Genomic DNA, 15,467 nt, shown 5'->3' on the forward strand with positions numbered 1-15,467 from the left:
AATTAGATGATTCGGCTCATCGAGTTGGCTCTGCCTTTCAATCATGGCTGATGTGTTTCTCAACCCCATTCTCCTGCCTTCTCCCTGTAACCCTTGATCCCCGTTACTAATCGCAAACCTATCTATCTCTGTCTTAAATACGTTCAATGATTTGACCTCCACAGCCCTCTGCATCGATGAGTTCCACAGATTCACCATTCTCTGGCTGAACAAGTTCTTCCTCATTTCACTCAGGCCATACCCTCGGGTCCTCATCTCTCCTGCTTATGGAAACATCTTCTCCACATCCACTTTGTCCAGGTCTCTAAGTATTCTGTAAGTTCTGATCAGACCCACCCTCCTTTCTCTAAACTCCATCAAGTGCAGACCCAAAGTCCTCAACTGCTCCTCATGACAAGCAAATAAAAACTGAAAGAACTGCAGGTGCTGGAAATCAGAAACAAAAACAAATTTTTGGAAAAGCTCAGCAGGTCTGGCAGCATCTATGGAGAGAAATCAGAGTTAATATTTTGGGTCCAGTGATCCTTCCTCTAAACATATTCACTGGTCCCGACATATTAATTCTGATTTTTCTCCATTGGTGCTGCCAGACCTGCTGAGATTTATCACCTATTTCAATTTTTGTTCCTCATATGACAAGCCCTTTATCCCCAGGGTCATACCTGTGAACCTCCTCTGGAACCCCTCCAAAGCCACCACAATCCCCCTTCGATATGGGGCCCAAAGCTGTTAACAATATTCCAAATGTGGTCTTACTGAGTCCTTATACAGCCTCAGTAGTACATCCTAGCCCCTCTTGAAATGAATTCTAATGTTACATTTGCTTTCCTAACTGTGCCAACTGAACCTGCAAATTAACCTTGAGAATCCTGAACCAGGACTTCCAATTCCCTTCGTGCTTCAGACTTCTGAAGCCTTTTCCTGTTTAGAAAATAGTCTGTACCTCCTCTTCCAAAGTGTATAACCCCAAACCTTCCCACATTGTATTCCACCTGTCAGTTCTTTGCCCACTCTGCTAGCCAGTCCAAGTCCTTCTGCAGTCTCTCTACTTCCTCAATGCTACCTGTTCCTCCACCTATCTTTGTTTTATCTGCAAACTTAAGAACAATGCCCTCAGTTTCTCCATCTGGATCATTAATGTATAATGTGATTAGTAGTGGTCCTAACACTCACCCCCATGGAACTCCACTAGTCTCCAGCTGCTATCCTGAAAAAAACATTTTATCTGTATACTCTGCCTTTTGTCAGTCAGCCAATCCTCTATCCATATACTTCCTTGCCGTTAACAACATGGGCTTTTATCTTATTTAGCAGACTCCTGCACATCACCTTGTCAAAGGCCTTCTGGAAATCCAAATAGATAGGCTTTCCTTTGTCTAACTTGCTAAGGAATTTGATCATTTTTGTGTATCAATACATGGAGATTGTAGTAACCCTGTTACATTTCTTTTGTTTCAGTGTTGAGTGCAGCAGAACGTGGTAGCTTGCCAGTGATTGCTACCATATTTGATAAACTGAACCAGGTCTACAAGGAATATCTAGAAGCTGAGCAGAACTACACCTTGGTGAGAACTGTCTAGAGACTGTTCATTGTTGTAATGTTTAGTGTGGTATGTTGACATGTGGTAGGCAGTTTAATCTACTGCTGGATAACACACAGCAAGAACATTGTATTCTGCACTTTGTTCTGCTACCTTGATGTACTTTGTATTTTTCATTGTATCTCAGTACAAGTGACAACAATAAATCAAACTCAAACTCAATCTCCCTGCCCTTTCCCTCGATAAACTGACCCTCCTGTGAAATTCAAAGCACAACAAACTTGTAATTACTCTTTGGAAAATGGAACCAAGAGGGGAAAACAAAAGGATGAAAGTTTTCATCTTGTACTCACTGGAACAGACTGTGAAGGTTAATCATATTTAACCAATTTGTTGGAGTCCTTTGAGGAAATGTGTGCCATGCTGTGGATAAAGGGGAACTGTGGATTTACTGGATTTAGACTTCCAGATATCATATGATGCCACAATGGAAGGCTGTTGTGGAAAATAAAAGCTCATGGTGTAGCGGTTAGCATATTGGCATAGATAGGAGATTGGTTGGCTAACAGGAAGCAGACTTTTTCCGGTTACCACTGCTTTGACTCTGGTTTACAATTACATAAATGAAGGAAAGATGAAAAAATAGAAGAGATGGTTTCCAAATTTGCTGATGACACAAAGATAAGGAGGTAAAAAATATTGTGAAGAGGACATTAGGAATCTACAGCGATATATAGATAGTGAGTGGGGATGAATCGGCTAATTGTCAGAAGGTGTGAAATTGTCCATTTTGGCAGGAAGAATAATTATTTTACTTTGGTTAAAGGAGACTTACTAGAATAACACCAGGAATAAAGGATTTTATATTCAAGGAAAAATAGAGAAACTAGGCTTATTCTCGTTGGAACAGAGAAGATTGACCTTATTGAGATGTTCAAAATTATGACCAACTTTAACAGGGTAAGAAAGGATATTGTGTTTCCACTAGTTGGAGACAGGACTATCTGAATAGCTCTTTCAGAAGCTGCTACAGACATAATTGATCAAATGGCCACCTGTACTGTAAATTTCTATGATGAGAGCTTGCAGCACTCTGAGATAGAGGGGGACATGGGTGTCCTTTGGAATGAATTGTAAAAGGTTAGAATGCAAGTGCTGCAAGTAGTTAGGAAAGCTCATAGAATGTCCCCATTTATCAAAGGGGAATTGCATACTGAAATAGGGCAATTATGCTTCAATTATACAGGGTACTGGTGTGACTATCTTGAGCACAGCAGGAAAGATGTTAAAGCATTGAAAGCAGTTCAGAGAATGTTCACCAGACTAATTCTGTAATGGATAGGTCCTGTTACGAGGAAATATTGAACAGGCTAGGCTTGTACCTGTTGGTATTTAGAAGAGATGATTTGATTGAAACACACACAATCCTGAGAGATCTTAACAGGGTGAGTGCAGAGAGATGTTTCCTCTTATGGGAGAATCACAAACTAAGGGTCACTGTTTAGATATAAAGGATTTAAAATAGATCAGGTGAATATTTTTTGAGGGGAATCTTTGGAGCTGCTTTCTGGAAAAGTGATGAAAGCACTTTGAGTCCTTAAATATTTTCAAGACAGTGAGATAGATCCTTAAGCATGAGGGTAGAAGGTTCTCCAAGGTAGGCAGAAATGTGGATTTGAGGATTCAGTCTAATTTGAAGTCAATTCTAATCTAGCCAGTTCTTTTAAATAGAGTTGAGAAATGTTCTACCTCTGTGAAAGATCCTGTACCTCCCCTTTGGAATCCTATCTCTCGCCTTGCATCTCCTCAGCCCATCAACAGAATTTGACAGTAATTATGTTTCATGCGATGATTGAAATATTTCTCTTTTGCTTAGGCGGTGGAGTCAGGAACAAGTCGCAGTAGCATGACTCCGAAGAGGCCAGTGCGTACGCAGGCTGTCATTGACCAATCTGACATGTACACTCATGTCCTGTCAGTCTTCACTGAGAAGAAGGTTTGTCTCACTGAATGTGATTCAGCTGAACTTATGAAAGGAAAAGTTAACAAAGGCAAAATGGACCAGAACCCATTCTGACTGATTGACATGAAGGGATTGTTGATCCCAAAGAGACAGCTAGTATTGTTGGGGTTATGAGAAGCTAACTTGATACCGAAAACTCAAATATTTAAATGCTTGCTGTAGAAAGAACAAACTTGTATTTATAATGCACCATTCATGACCTCAGGAATCGCAAATAGTGATGAAGAAGTTACCTAGTAGTGATATGCTAGTGCAACATCTGTTGGCTTTATCATTTGTCGCTCTTGTAGCTTGTATGGAACTATTTATATGCGTATATATAAATCAATATGCAGTGAAGTGAATTACTGTAAAATAGGAAAAGGTGCAGCCAATTCATGTATTCCAAGTTCCAACAAAAAGCTGAGGAAGAATCAGGCATTTTTCTGTTTAAATGTCAGCCAGAATACTACAGAGAACCTCCCTGCTCTTACTTGAAAGAGAGTTGTGGGATTTTTGTGACCACTTGAGAGAGCAGATGGGGCTTTGAGAGCAGTTTGGATCAGACATTGGCTAGCCGAAAGAAGACACAGAGTGGTGGTTGATGGGAAATGTTCATCCTGGAATTCAGTTACTAGTGGTGTGCTGCAAGGATCTATTTTGTGACCACTGCTCCTTGGTCATTTTTATAAATAACCTAGATGAGGACATAGAAGGATAGGTTAGTAAACTTGTGGATGACACTAAGATTGGTGGAGTTGTGGATAGTATAGTGCCAAAAGATGTTGTAGGTTACAGAGGGACATAGATAAGCTGCAGAGCTGGGCTGAGAGTGGCAAATGGAGTTTAATGCAGAAAAGTGTGAGGGATTTACTTAGGAAGGAACAACAGGAATACAGAGTACTGGGCTAATGGAAAGATTCTTGGTAATGTAGATAAGCAGAGAGATCTCTGTGTCCATGTACATGATCCCTGAAAGTTGCCAACCAGGTTGATAAGGTTGTTAAGAAGGCATATGGTGTGTTAGTAGAGGAATTGAGCATCAGAGCCAAGAGGTCATGCTGCAGCTGTACAAAACTCTGGTGCAGCTGCATTTGGAGTATTGTGTACAGTTCTGGTCACTGCATCATAAGAAGGATGTGGAAGCTTTGGAAAGGGTTCAGAGGAGATTTACTAGGATGTTGCCTTGTGTGAGGGAAGGTCTTACGAGGAAAGGCTGAGGGACTTGAGGCTATTTTCATGAGAGAGAAGAAGATTGAGCAGTGACTTAATTGAGACATACACGATAATCGGAGGGTTAGATAGGGTGGACATTGAGAGGCTTTTTCCTTGGATAGTGATGGCTAGCACGAGGGGACATAGCTTTAAATTGAGGGGTGATAGATATAGGACAGATGTCAGAGGCAGTTTCTTTACTCAGAGAGTAGTAGGGGACGTGGAACGCACTGTCTGCAACAGTAGCAGACTCGCCAACTTTAAGGGCATTTAAATGGTCATTGGATAAACATATGGATGAAAATGGAACTATGTAGGATAGATAGGCTTCAGATTAGTTTCACAGGTCAGTGCAACATCAATGTAATGTTCTATAAAGAGCCTTAGCCTGTGTCGCTACATAAATGCAAGTTGTTGTTATTTGAAAAATAACCCCATTGATAATGCAGTGCTCTCTCAGTACTATACTGGAGACTCTGCAAAGATTTTGTTCAGAGTATGACATGAATTCAGAATTCTTACTTGGAGAAAACTACTACTATCTGAATCATGTGTAACTGAACTGTACATGGATTTTTCCTCATCTGCTTTTGTAATTCTATTTTTGTTTTGGGAACATAGAAGCTAGGAGCAGGTGATTTTTCCTCTTAAACCTGCTGTTCCATTCATTATGATCATAGCTATTCATTGAGCTCAGTATCCTAATGCTGCTCTCCTTTTAGATACGCCTTGATCTAGTTAGACACAATCTCTATCTCCTTGAAACTTGAGAAATCAAGCCACATTATTAGATTGTATTCTGCTCACAAAGCAGAACTTCACTGTTGTGAAAAGGAGGGAAGTTGTTGAAACCTTTCATCTCGCCCTCATCAGGATGAGTTCACAAGAAACCAACCTTGAAGAAAGGAATACCAATAGACATATTGGGAGAAGAGTGAGATGAGTTTTTCACTTTCTCATAGCAACATCCTAACCAATCAGAGTCCAAGTGAATGAACTGAGGACTAAGATTGATAGCTAACTGTTCTTGCTGCATCTCCATGCCAGTGATGACCTAATCTAGTCACCTTCATCTCATACAGTGTGCCAAGAAGCTTGACATCATCTAGGACTAACCAGCTCACTTGATTGGCACCACATTCACAAATATCTATTCTCTCCCCCACCAATCCTCAGCAGCAGCAGGAAGATCCTTAGTCAGTACCTTCCAAATCCAGGACCACTTCCATCTAGAAGGACAAGGACAGCAGATACATGGGAACACCTGCAAGTTCCCCTCCAAGCTACTCACCATCCTTACTTGGAAATATATCTCAGCTGCTTCACTATCATAGAGTTAAAATTCTGGAATTCCCCCCTTAATGGCATTGTGGGCCTACCTGCAGCATGTAGGATGCAGCGGTTTAACAAGGCAAATCATCACCACCTTCTCCAGGATCGCTAGAGATGGGCATTAAATGCTGGCCTAGCCAGTGATGCCGACATCTCATGACTGAATAAAAATACTGTTTATTCCATTACATGCTGAGTCTATCAGTGAGGATCAGCACAAGACAAACACTGATGTTCCAGATCCTAACCACTTGCTGAGTTTAATAACAAACATTTTGCCTTGTGTTGTCTTTGGTTCATTTACCAATCACCATGAATATATGTCCTTTGGTTGTTGATCCTTCTGCCAATAGGAGCAGTATCTCCCAATCTGCAGACCATTCATAATTTTGTGCGCCACCATTAAATACCCTCCAGACCTCCTCAGTAAGAGAAACAGGTCACTTGCCTATTCCACTCACAAGACCTTCCTGGAGTTCCCTCTGGCTAAGCCTTCACATCCTAAAAGGTCTCCTGTGTTGCAGTGGTAGTGTCTCTATGTCTGAGCCAGGAGCTATGGGTTCAAGTTGCACCTACTCCAAAGGTCCCTGAATAGGTTGATAAAAGATATTAACCCTCTAAAGTACAGCAGGGAGAAAGTGAGGACTGCAGATGCTCACAGCAGGTCAGGCAACATTCGGGAAGTAGGAGAATTGACATTTTGGGCATAAGCCCTTCATCAGGAATGGCTTTCCAGCACCCCACACTCGACCCTAAAGTACAACACCCAGCTTTGGACTCAGTACTCCAGGTGACAACTTCACTGTTATCGTTTAAACTCTGTCAATATTTAGTTTTTTAAAAAAGTAAGATTTGAATTATAGCTTGTAATACAGGAGTTTCTAATAGCAGGTGTTCTGGAGTGGTGGTTAGCACTGCTGCCTCACAGCATCTGGGACCTAGGTTTGATTCCCGACTGTCTATGTGGAGTTTGCACATTCTCCCCGCGTCTATGTGAGTTTTTTCTGGGTGCTCTGGTTTCCTCCCACAATCCAAAGATGAGCCGGTCAAGTGAATTGGCCAATCTAAATTGCCCACAGTGTTAGGTGCATTAGTCGGGGGTTAATATAAGGTTAGGGAATGGGTCTGGATGGATTACTCTTCAGAGGATCAGTGTGGACTTGTTGGGCCAAATGACCTGTTTCCATACTGTAGGGAATCTAATCTATTGTAGTTAATTATGTACAGGTAATGATTAATGTCACCACCTTGCTGGTTTTACATGTACTGCTCGAAATGGAATTGATGGGCTGAATGGTCTTGTGCACACTTGCATATGATATTCTACAACTTCTTTTAGCAGGATCTCCCCCACAAGTTTGTTAGTGCAGTGTTGATGGAATACATCCGGTCTCTTAATCAGTATCAAATTACAGTCCAGGTAAATCCATGCCCTTCAATCAGAAATGTTAATTCTTTTGTATAATTACTTTGTGCTTTCTCTAAAACATTGTATTTTATTACAGCATTACCTGTACGAATTGGTGATAAAAACCCTTGTCCAGCACAGCCTATTCTACATGCTTCATCAGTTTCTCCAGTACCATGTGCTTAGTGACTCCAAACCACTGGTGAGATACTAAACTTCTGGAATTATTCACCTGAATTGTTGAATCGAACTTTTAACTGATTTACACACTGACATAATGAACAAAAGTCAGCCCCTCGGGCCTTTGAGCGAGCTTCACTCTTTAATAAGAACGTGGCTGAGCTGAACTTAACCTCAACCTCAACTTTACATTCCTGCACATCCCCGATTAATCTTTTTCCCCTTGGTAACCAGATTTCTATCCACCTCCACCTTGGAAAAGTTTATTAATCATGTTATTTCATATTTTTAATATCATTTGAAGTGGTAATGGCAGGGTGCAGTCTCAAGAGAAAATTGTAGTTGTGTAATAAGCACCTCTGTTTTCAGCCTTTTTTAAAATACGTGAGTGTCGCTGGCTAGGCCCAGCATTTATTGCCCATCCCCAATTGCCCAGAGGGCAGTTAAGAGTCAACCATATTGCAATGGTTCTGGAGTTACATGTAGGTCAGACCAAGTAAGGTTGGCAGTTTCCTACCCTACAGGACATTAATGAACCAGATGAGTTTTTCTGACAATCAACAATGGATTCATGTCCACCATTTGATTCTTAATTCCAGATTTTTTAAAAATTCAAATACCACCACCTGCTACAGTGAGCTTCGAACCGATGTACCCAGAACATCAGCTATGTCTCTGGATTGATAGTCCAGCAAATATACTATTAAATTATCATCTCCTCTCTGAATATATCTCAGCAATTTGAGATTGTAATCTGCCCATTCCATTTCATTTCTTGTTTGTATATATCCTCTCATTTCTTTGATTAAGTTTGCTTGCTGAGTTGGAAGGTTTGTTTCCAGATGCTTTGTCATCATGCTAGGTAACATCATCCGTGTGCCTCTGGTGCAGCGCTGGTGTTATGTTTTGCTTTCTATTTATGTGTCTTGGTCTGTTAAGGTGGTTGATATTTTTTCCAGTTCTTTTTCTGAGGTTGGTAAATGGGGTCCGAATTGATGTGTTTATTGATGGAGTTCCAGTTTGAATTCCAGGCCTCTAGGAATTCCTGTACATGTCTCTGTTTAGCCTGTCCCAGGATGGATGAGGTGTCCTCCTTTTGTCTGGATGTCAGAATTCTAGTGAAAGTGGGTCAGGTCTTTTGATGGCTAGTTTTCTGCCAGTTTGTCCAAAGTAGAATTTGTTACAGTCCTTGCATGGTATTTTGTAAATGATGTTCATTTTGCTCGTAATTTGTATAGGGTCCTTGAGGTTCATCAGCCACTATTTAAGTGTGTTGGTAGGTTTGTGGGCTACTACTGTGGTGCCAAGGGTCTGAGTAGTCTAGAAGTCATTTCAGACATGTCTTTATGTAATGTGGGCATGTTGTGTCTGCTGTTTGTTTGTTTGTTTGGGTTTGTTGTTGAGAAAGCAGTGGATTGAGTTTATTGGGTATCTGTTCTCTCTGAGTACGCTGAGAGTATTTTTCTTATACTGTTGGTAGTTCCTGGGTGCTGCAGTACGTTGTGGCTTGGTGAAATAATGTCTGATGCAGCTCAGTTTGTGGTTATTGGGATGATTGGTCCATGTATGTGGTTTTCCTGTGGATGCTGGTTTGAAGTTCTGTTAACTGTTCTTTCTACAGTGACATCTAGGAAGGGGCATCTATTGTTGTTCTCTTGTGAATTTTATGCCAGTAGGAGTTGTAGGTTTCCTCTAATTTGTTCAGTTTAGTGATGATGGTGTCATCCATTTGACAGACCCAGAGACTGGGGAGAGCAGAGTCTCTGCATTACTGTTTCTGCCCAGAACGCTGGTGATTCTATGGGTGTAGGCCTCGTTATTGAAGGTGAAGTGGATAATAAGTCCACTAACTTGAGAATGTTGTCCTTGCTGATGAAGTTAGTGCTGGTGGTGTTTGTGCCCTTGGTTTGTCAAATACTGTGGTCAGTGCTGCTTTGGCCAGAGTGATGGTAATTAATGTGAACAGAGCTGTTATATCAAAGGAGACCTTTATTTCATCCCCTTGTGTCTTTGATGTTCAGAAATTCTTGGATATAATGAATGGAGTGGTATGTGTCTCCTAAAAGGTATTTCAGTGGAGTTTTTTTTGGCTAGACTATAGTTCTGAGGGGTGCCCCTGGTTTGTAACAGTATAGCGCAACACAGGCCCTTCAATGGTTTCGCAGGTCAGTGCAACAAGCTGAAGCCACCTCTATCCTACACAATTCCATTTTCATTCATATGTCTGTCCAACAACCAGTTAAATATCCTTATGGTTGGAGAATCTATAACTGTTGGAGGCAGTGCGGTCCATGCCCCTACTACTGAGTAAAGAAACTACCTGTGACATCTGACCTCTATCATCCCTCAATTTAAAGCTACAGCCCCTCGTGCTAGCCATCATCTGAAAGAAAAAGCTCTCACTGTCCACCCTATTTAAGCCTCAGCTTGTCTCATATATCTCAACCTTCTTTCTAACAAAAACAGCCTCAAGTCCCTCAGCCTTTCTATCCATCACCAGGCAACATCATAATAAATCCCCTCTGAACCCTCTCTAAAGGAAAAATGTGGAAGCTTTAATGTGGTGACCAGAACTGTATGTGATACTCAAAGTGCAGCCTTACCTGAGTTTTGGAACTAAATGCATACAGTGTGTTAAGCTTTATCAACCGGAGTGGAAACTTTCAGGGATCTTTGTACCTGGACACAGATCTCTGCTCATCTACACTACCAAGAATCCTACCATTAGCCCAGTACTCTTTATTCCTGTTGCTCCTTCTAAAGTGAATCACCTCATTTTTCTGCATTAAACTTCATTTGCCACCTCAGCCCAGCTCTGCAGCGTATCTATATCCCTCTGTAACCTACAACATCCTTCAGTCCAATCCATAACTCCAGTGATCTTTTGTCATCCACAAACTTACAAACCCATCTTTCTATGTCCTCATCTAAGTCATTTTTATAAATGACCAACAGCGGTGGCCCCAAAACAGATCCTTATGGTACACCACTACTAACTGAACTCCAGGATGAACATTTGATATCAACCACCACAGTCTTTTCATTTAACCAATTTCTAATCCAAACAGCTAAAATCACCCTCACTCCCATGCCTCTGTATTTTGTGTAATAGTCTACCATGGGGAACCTAATCAAACACCTTTAGAATCTATATACCACATCCACTTTGCCCATACAACCTGTTTGGTTGCCATCTCAAAGGGTTTGTGAGGCACAATCTACCCTTCACAAAACAGTATTGACTATCCCCAATCAACTTATTCCTTTCGAGATAAATCCTCTTGTAACCCTTCCCAAAACTCTACCCATAACTGAAAGGCTCACTGGTCTATAAATTACCAGGGTTGTCTCCATTCTCTTTCTTGAGCAAGGGGACATTTGCTATCCTTCAGTCATCTGGTGCACTTTAGCTAGTCCAGAGAAACAACTGTTCTGGATCCATTGTCTTTTTTGGAAAAAAAAATCTCTTGTTTATTTGTCCTGATTTCTGAATCCTTTTCAATGTAGATGTAATACAGTGAGTTGTGGGGTCAGGTCTCTTGCCACTTGTTGGTAAATGTCTATCTGCAAGCAGTGAGTTCACTTTTTCAATGTGAATGTACTCCGGTCTGTTTAGAATGAGAAGCATGTGCCCTTTGTCTGCAGTAGGATTACTAGGTTTTTGTCTGAGTCTTCCCTGTCTGTTGGGTTGGTCTACTGGGTTTAGTCAGTGAGTCAAATATCTTTCAGTAACTAATGCTGCTAAGTCCTTTGTCTGTAGTTTAATGCTCTTCTTACTAGGACTGTTTTTTTTTCCCCCGTGTCTATTAGACTGACCACTAAGTTTTTAAATCCAAGTCTGTTCTTTGATAACCTGTCCAGTTTTTTTTCCTGTAGGGTTAGTTTTTCATGTGCTTCTGGCTCATTCTAGTGTCTGTACCCAATAACAAAAACAAGTCTGCCAATTTCTCAACAACACAAACAAGCAGACAATTCACCCAGAAACTAGCCACATTCCAAGATGCCTTTGAAAGGTAAGTTACTTCCAGACTGACCCCTTGGCATCATGGTAGGCTTTGTGGGCTACAAACATACTTAAACAGCAACTAAATGAACCTAAAACCAAAAAAGGACCCTATACAAAACCAATGTAATTTGTAAAATACTATGCAAGGACTGTAAAAACATTGGACAAAACAGGCAGAAAGCTAGTGACCAAAAGATATGACCCACTCTCACCCTTACATACAGATGAAGGGCAACACATTATCCTAGGACAGGCTAAACAGACAGGCAGGAATTTCTAGAGGCCTGCTGTTCTAACTGGAACTCCATCAATAAACACATAGAAAGTGGGACAATACCAATGCTTCACTGGAGGCTCACTGATGATACTACCTAACAAGTGATCAAAAACAAAATCTTCCAGCTCAAAACTTACAAGCCAAACCTCATCCTGAGCTTCAAAATCTTTGCCATTTACACCTCCTCCAGATAAACTGGTTTACTTGGACCACTCTTGCTTTGTATTGTGAAATCTTGTTACTTCTTGCTTCCACATCAGACTCTCCAGTTTTCAATCCCACTGTATCTCCAAATTTAAAAGCAATGTTGTAGTCCATGTTTTTAAACTGTACAGAAAGACCTTTCTGCCCATCCTGTCTGTGCCTCATCAAGCATCAACCCTTCAAAAGGGCATTTCCCAGCACTTGGTTATAGGTTTTTCAAGCACTTATCTAAGAAAATATCTTGGAGGGTGCACGATACCAGCAGCATACCATTACTTCAGCAATAGTTATAGTGGTCATCATTAAGATGCTGCTGGGGAAGTGGAAAGAGGTCTGAAGGTGGAACAAATGGGCTACACCCCAGGGGTCTGAAGGAGATAGTGTATTGGTGGCAATCTTTCAGGATGGTTTCCAAAAGACTGGGAAATGGCTAATGTAACACATTGTTACAAAAGGAAGAGGCAATTAGTTTGACCTTAAATGAACTCACTTACCAAATGAAGGAAGAGGAGAGATTGTAGATATTTGCAGGTGTACAGTAAAGCAAAAGTGAAACTGGTGTCACAGGTAGAGTGTGATTTTGGCAGAACACTTTGGCATGCTTGCTATCATTCAGACCATTACGTAAAAAGAGTTGGGACATGTTTTACAGGAAGTTAGTGAGGCCACTTCTGGGGTACCATATATAGCTCTGGTTGCCCTGTTATAGGAAGGCCATTAAATTGGAAAGGATGCAGAAGAGATTTACACACATCATGTTTGAGTTGGAGAGGCTGGAACTTCTTTCCTGGAGTGCAAGAGGTAGCTTTAAAGTTTAAAATCATGCAGGGCAAAGATAAAAAAAAGGAGATTAGCAAGAGGTCTTTTCCCCCCCAAGTAGGAAAGTTCAAAAGTTGAAAAGTATAAATGAGGGGAAAAAAAAAAAATTGAAAAAAAAAAGGACCCGAGGGGCAACTTCACAGGTTTTGTATGTGGAATAAACTGCTGGAGAAAGTGCTAGATGCAGGTATAGATAGACCTTTAAGACAGGTACATGAAAAAGTAGTTTAGCAGGATATGGACCAAATACAGGCAAATGGGACTAGTTTAGTTCAGGAAACTGGTCAGCATGGATGAGATGGACCAAAAGGGTGCTTCTATGCTGTAGGACTCGACAGAGAGGCTGCAGAAGGACTTGGACAGACAAGGAGTGGGCAAAGGAATTTGAAGATAGTTGATCTGAAACGACCTCCAGCCTTCTGGATGTCAAGTCATTGATTGTTGTTAAGGTAGAACAAGGTTCTTAATTAGTAAAAAAGATCAATGGTTATGGAGAGTGGTAAAGAAAAAAAAAGTTAAACTGGGGGCAGAATGGCCTAACTGCTGTGATCTTAGTTTTAAGATGCATAATAATCTTGGTGGAGTAATGCAGCTTCATCTTAACCTAGTTCTGAAATATTGTAGCTGCTGGAGATCTAAAAAAAATGCAGGAAGAGCTGTTGGACTGGTAGCATCTCAATGTGCAGGAGTTTCCAAAGTAGTCATACTGTGGAAGATGTCACTGTTTCAAAGAGATATTGCCAGTTCAGCATTTCTCCAGCACTATTAAATTCTGCTTTGTGTATAGAGGACAATGCAACTGAAAAAACCCACCAAGTTTGACAATTGGTTTCAACTGGACAGGCACCAAGAGTTTTGATGTGCTTTTGTATTCCAGGCTTGTCTACTTCTGTCACTAGAGAGCACGTACCCTCCTGCACATCAGCTGTCCCTTGACATGTTGAAGGTAGGACCTTGCACTTTACAGATCAAAGCTCTGAAAGGTAAAACAATCCCAAATGCTTTCTGGCAACATTTTACTTTGGATTCCTTAGGAGGAATAGATGGACAGATTTTCATAGCATTCACTGGATCCTTTACAACTCAATAGTTGGTCAGTCTAGCATATAGCCTGCAGTGAAGGGAAATAAGAGCTTACTGGGTAAACTCTAAAGGATCCCATGTTTCAATAGGAATCTTTTCCAAAATCTACTCAGTCCCAACTTTTTCAGCCTTTAAAGACAATCCCTCCATACCAGAGATTGTAGGCAACCTGCTAGTGGGTCTCCAATGAAATTTTCTTAGAGAATGGGACAATACTGCTCATGGTATTCCAGATGAGATTTTACCAGTACCTTGTACAGTTGCAGCAAGACTTTATTGTTACTAGAATCTCTTTGACAAGGCCAAGATCCCACTTGTTTTTTTTACCCTCCGTTTAACTTTTGTTCCTTTCAAGTCTACTAATTCCTACTTATTGGTCATCCCATCCACAAACAGCTTGCTGCAGGATAAATCTGCTATTGTATAGAGCAGAAGACATTATCTTGACTGCCTACAGAGTTTTGATGGGAGCACAAAATTACCCACCATGAATAGGTAGCACAAGCTATCACAAAACAGCCTATTGTCCCCAGTGACAGCTATTTATTTTCCCAGGCTACCTTTTACCCCATTCCTTCAATTTACTTAACTGTAGTTCACCTAAGTGCATGCTAAAGATGAGTAATGGCTGGTTGTCAGTTGAAGGATCACTGAACCCAAAAAAGTTAACTTTTTCCTCCACAGATTCTGCCAGACTGGCATTTAACTTAGTGTTATGAGCCTAGTTTTTGAAGCAAAAGGTAACTGAATTAGTGTATAAAATGGAGGGGCTGAATGGCCTACATTTTCATGTTTTTGCCATGTTGCTGTTAAATAAAGTTGGTCACTGTCCAGAATTGGAGCTGTTATTAATACAGAGGGACAGGATTTTTCCAACCTGCAGCACTGTGGGTGTCTTAAACTTGAGGCAGCTCACCTTCAAATAGCAATTAGGAACGGGTAAGCATTGGCCTTGCTAGGGACATCCTGCATGGAAAAACCATTGACAGGGGTCAGTCATAAAGTTGTAGTTACTGTCTTTGTTAGGGAAGTGGAAAAGAGATTTTTAAAATTGAACTCCTTTAGCAATATCCCCAGGATGACCAGTCTTGAATGCTTTCACAAAAATCAGCACAAAGTTATATTTCTAATCTGTCCAGTTTAAAATATTGCAGCGACTGTCTACAGCCAATGATGAGATTGTGGAAGTCCTACTATCCAAACACCAGGTTTTAGGTGCACTACGGTTTGTTCGTAGTGTTGGTAGCCATGATAATATATCAGCACGCAAGTTCTTGGATGCAGCCAGACAGACTGGAGATGCAATGCTGTTTTACACCACCTTCAAGTTTTTTGAACAGAGGAATCAAAGATTAAGAGGGAGCTCACACTTTACACCAGGTGAGTACAAACTGGAAGTT

At 40.9% G+C, this 15,467-nt stretch overlaps 1 protein-coding gene across 6 annotated transcripts in view; it reads left to right on the forward strand.

The window, feature by feature from the left end:
* Positions 1–15,467, forward strand: part of rmc1 (regulator of MON1-CCZ1) — a 63,581-nt gene that overhangs the window by 47,696 nt on the left and 418 nt on the right. For 3 of the 6 annotated variants that reach the window (XM_072569666.1, XM_072569672.1, XM_072569673.1), the window contains 6 exons: positions 1,459–1,565; positions 3,418–3,537; positions 7,430–7,510; positions 7,596–7,700; positions 13,862–13,930; positions 15,207–15,447. In XM_072569666.1, the coding sequence (XP_072425767.1) occupies positions 1,459–1,565; positions 3,418–3,537; positions 7,430–7,510; positions 7,596–7,700; positions 13,862–13,930; positions 15,207–15,447 (723 nt within the window). The remainder of the gene's footprint in view (positions 1–1,458; positions 1,566–3,417; positions 3,538–7,429; positions 7,511–7,595; positions 7,701–13,861; positions 13,931–15,206; positions 15,448–15,467) is intronic. The other 3 variants (XM_072569670.1, XM_072569667.1, XM_072569671.1) reach the window with 3 other exon arrangements.

The sequence above is a fragment of the Chiloscyllium punctatum genome, chromosome 5 (assembly GCF_047496795.1).
Source record: "Chiloscyllium punctatum isolate Juve2018m chromosome 5, sChiPun1.3, whole genome shotgun sequence".
NCBI classification, from domain to species: Eukaryota; Metazoa; Chordata; class Chondrichthyes; order Orectolobiformes; family Hemiscylliidae; genus Chiloscyllium; species Chiloscyllium punctatum.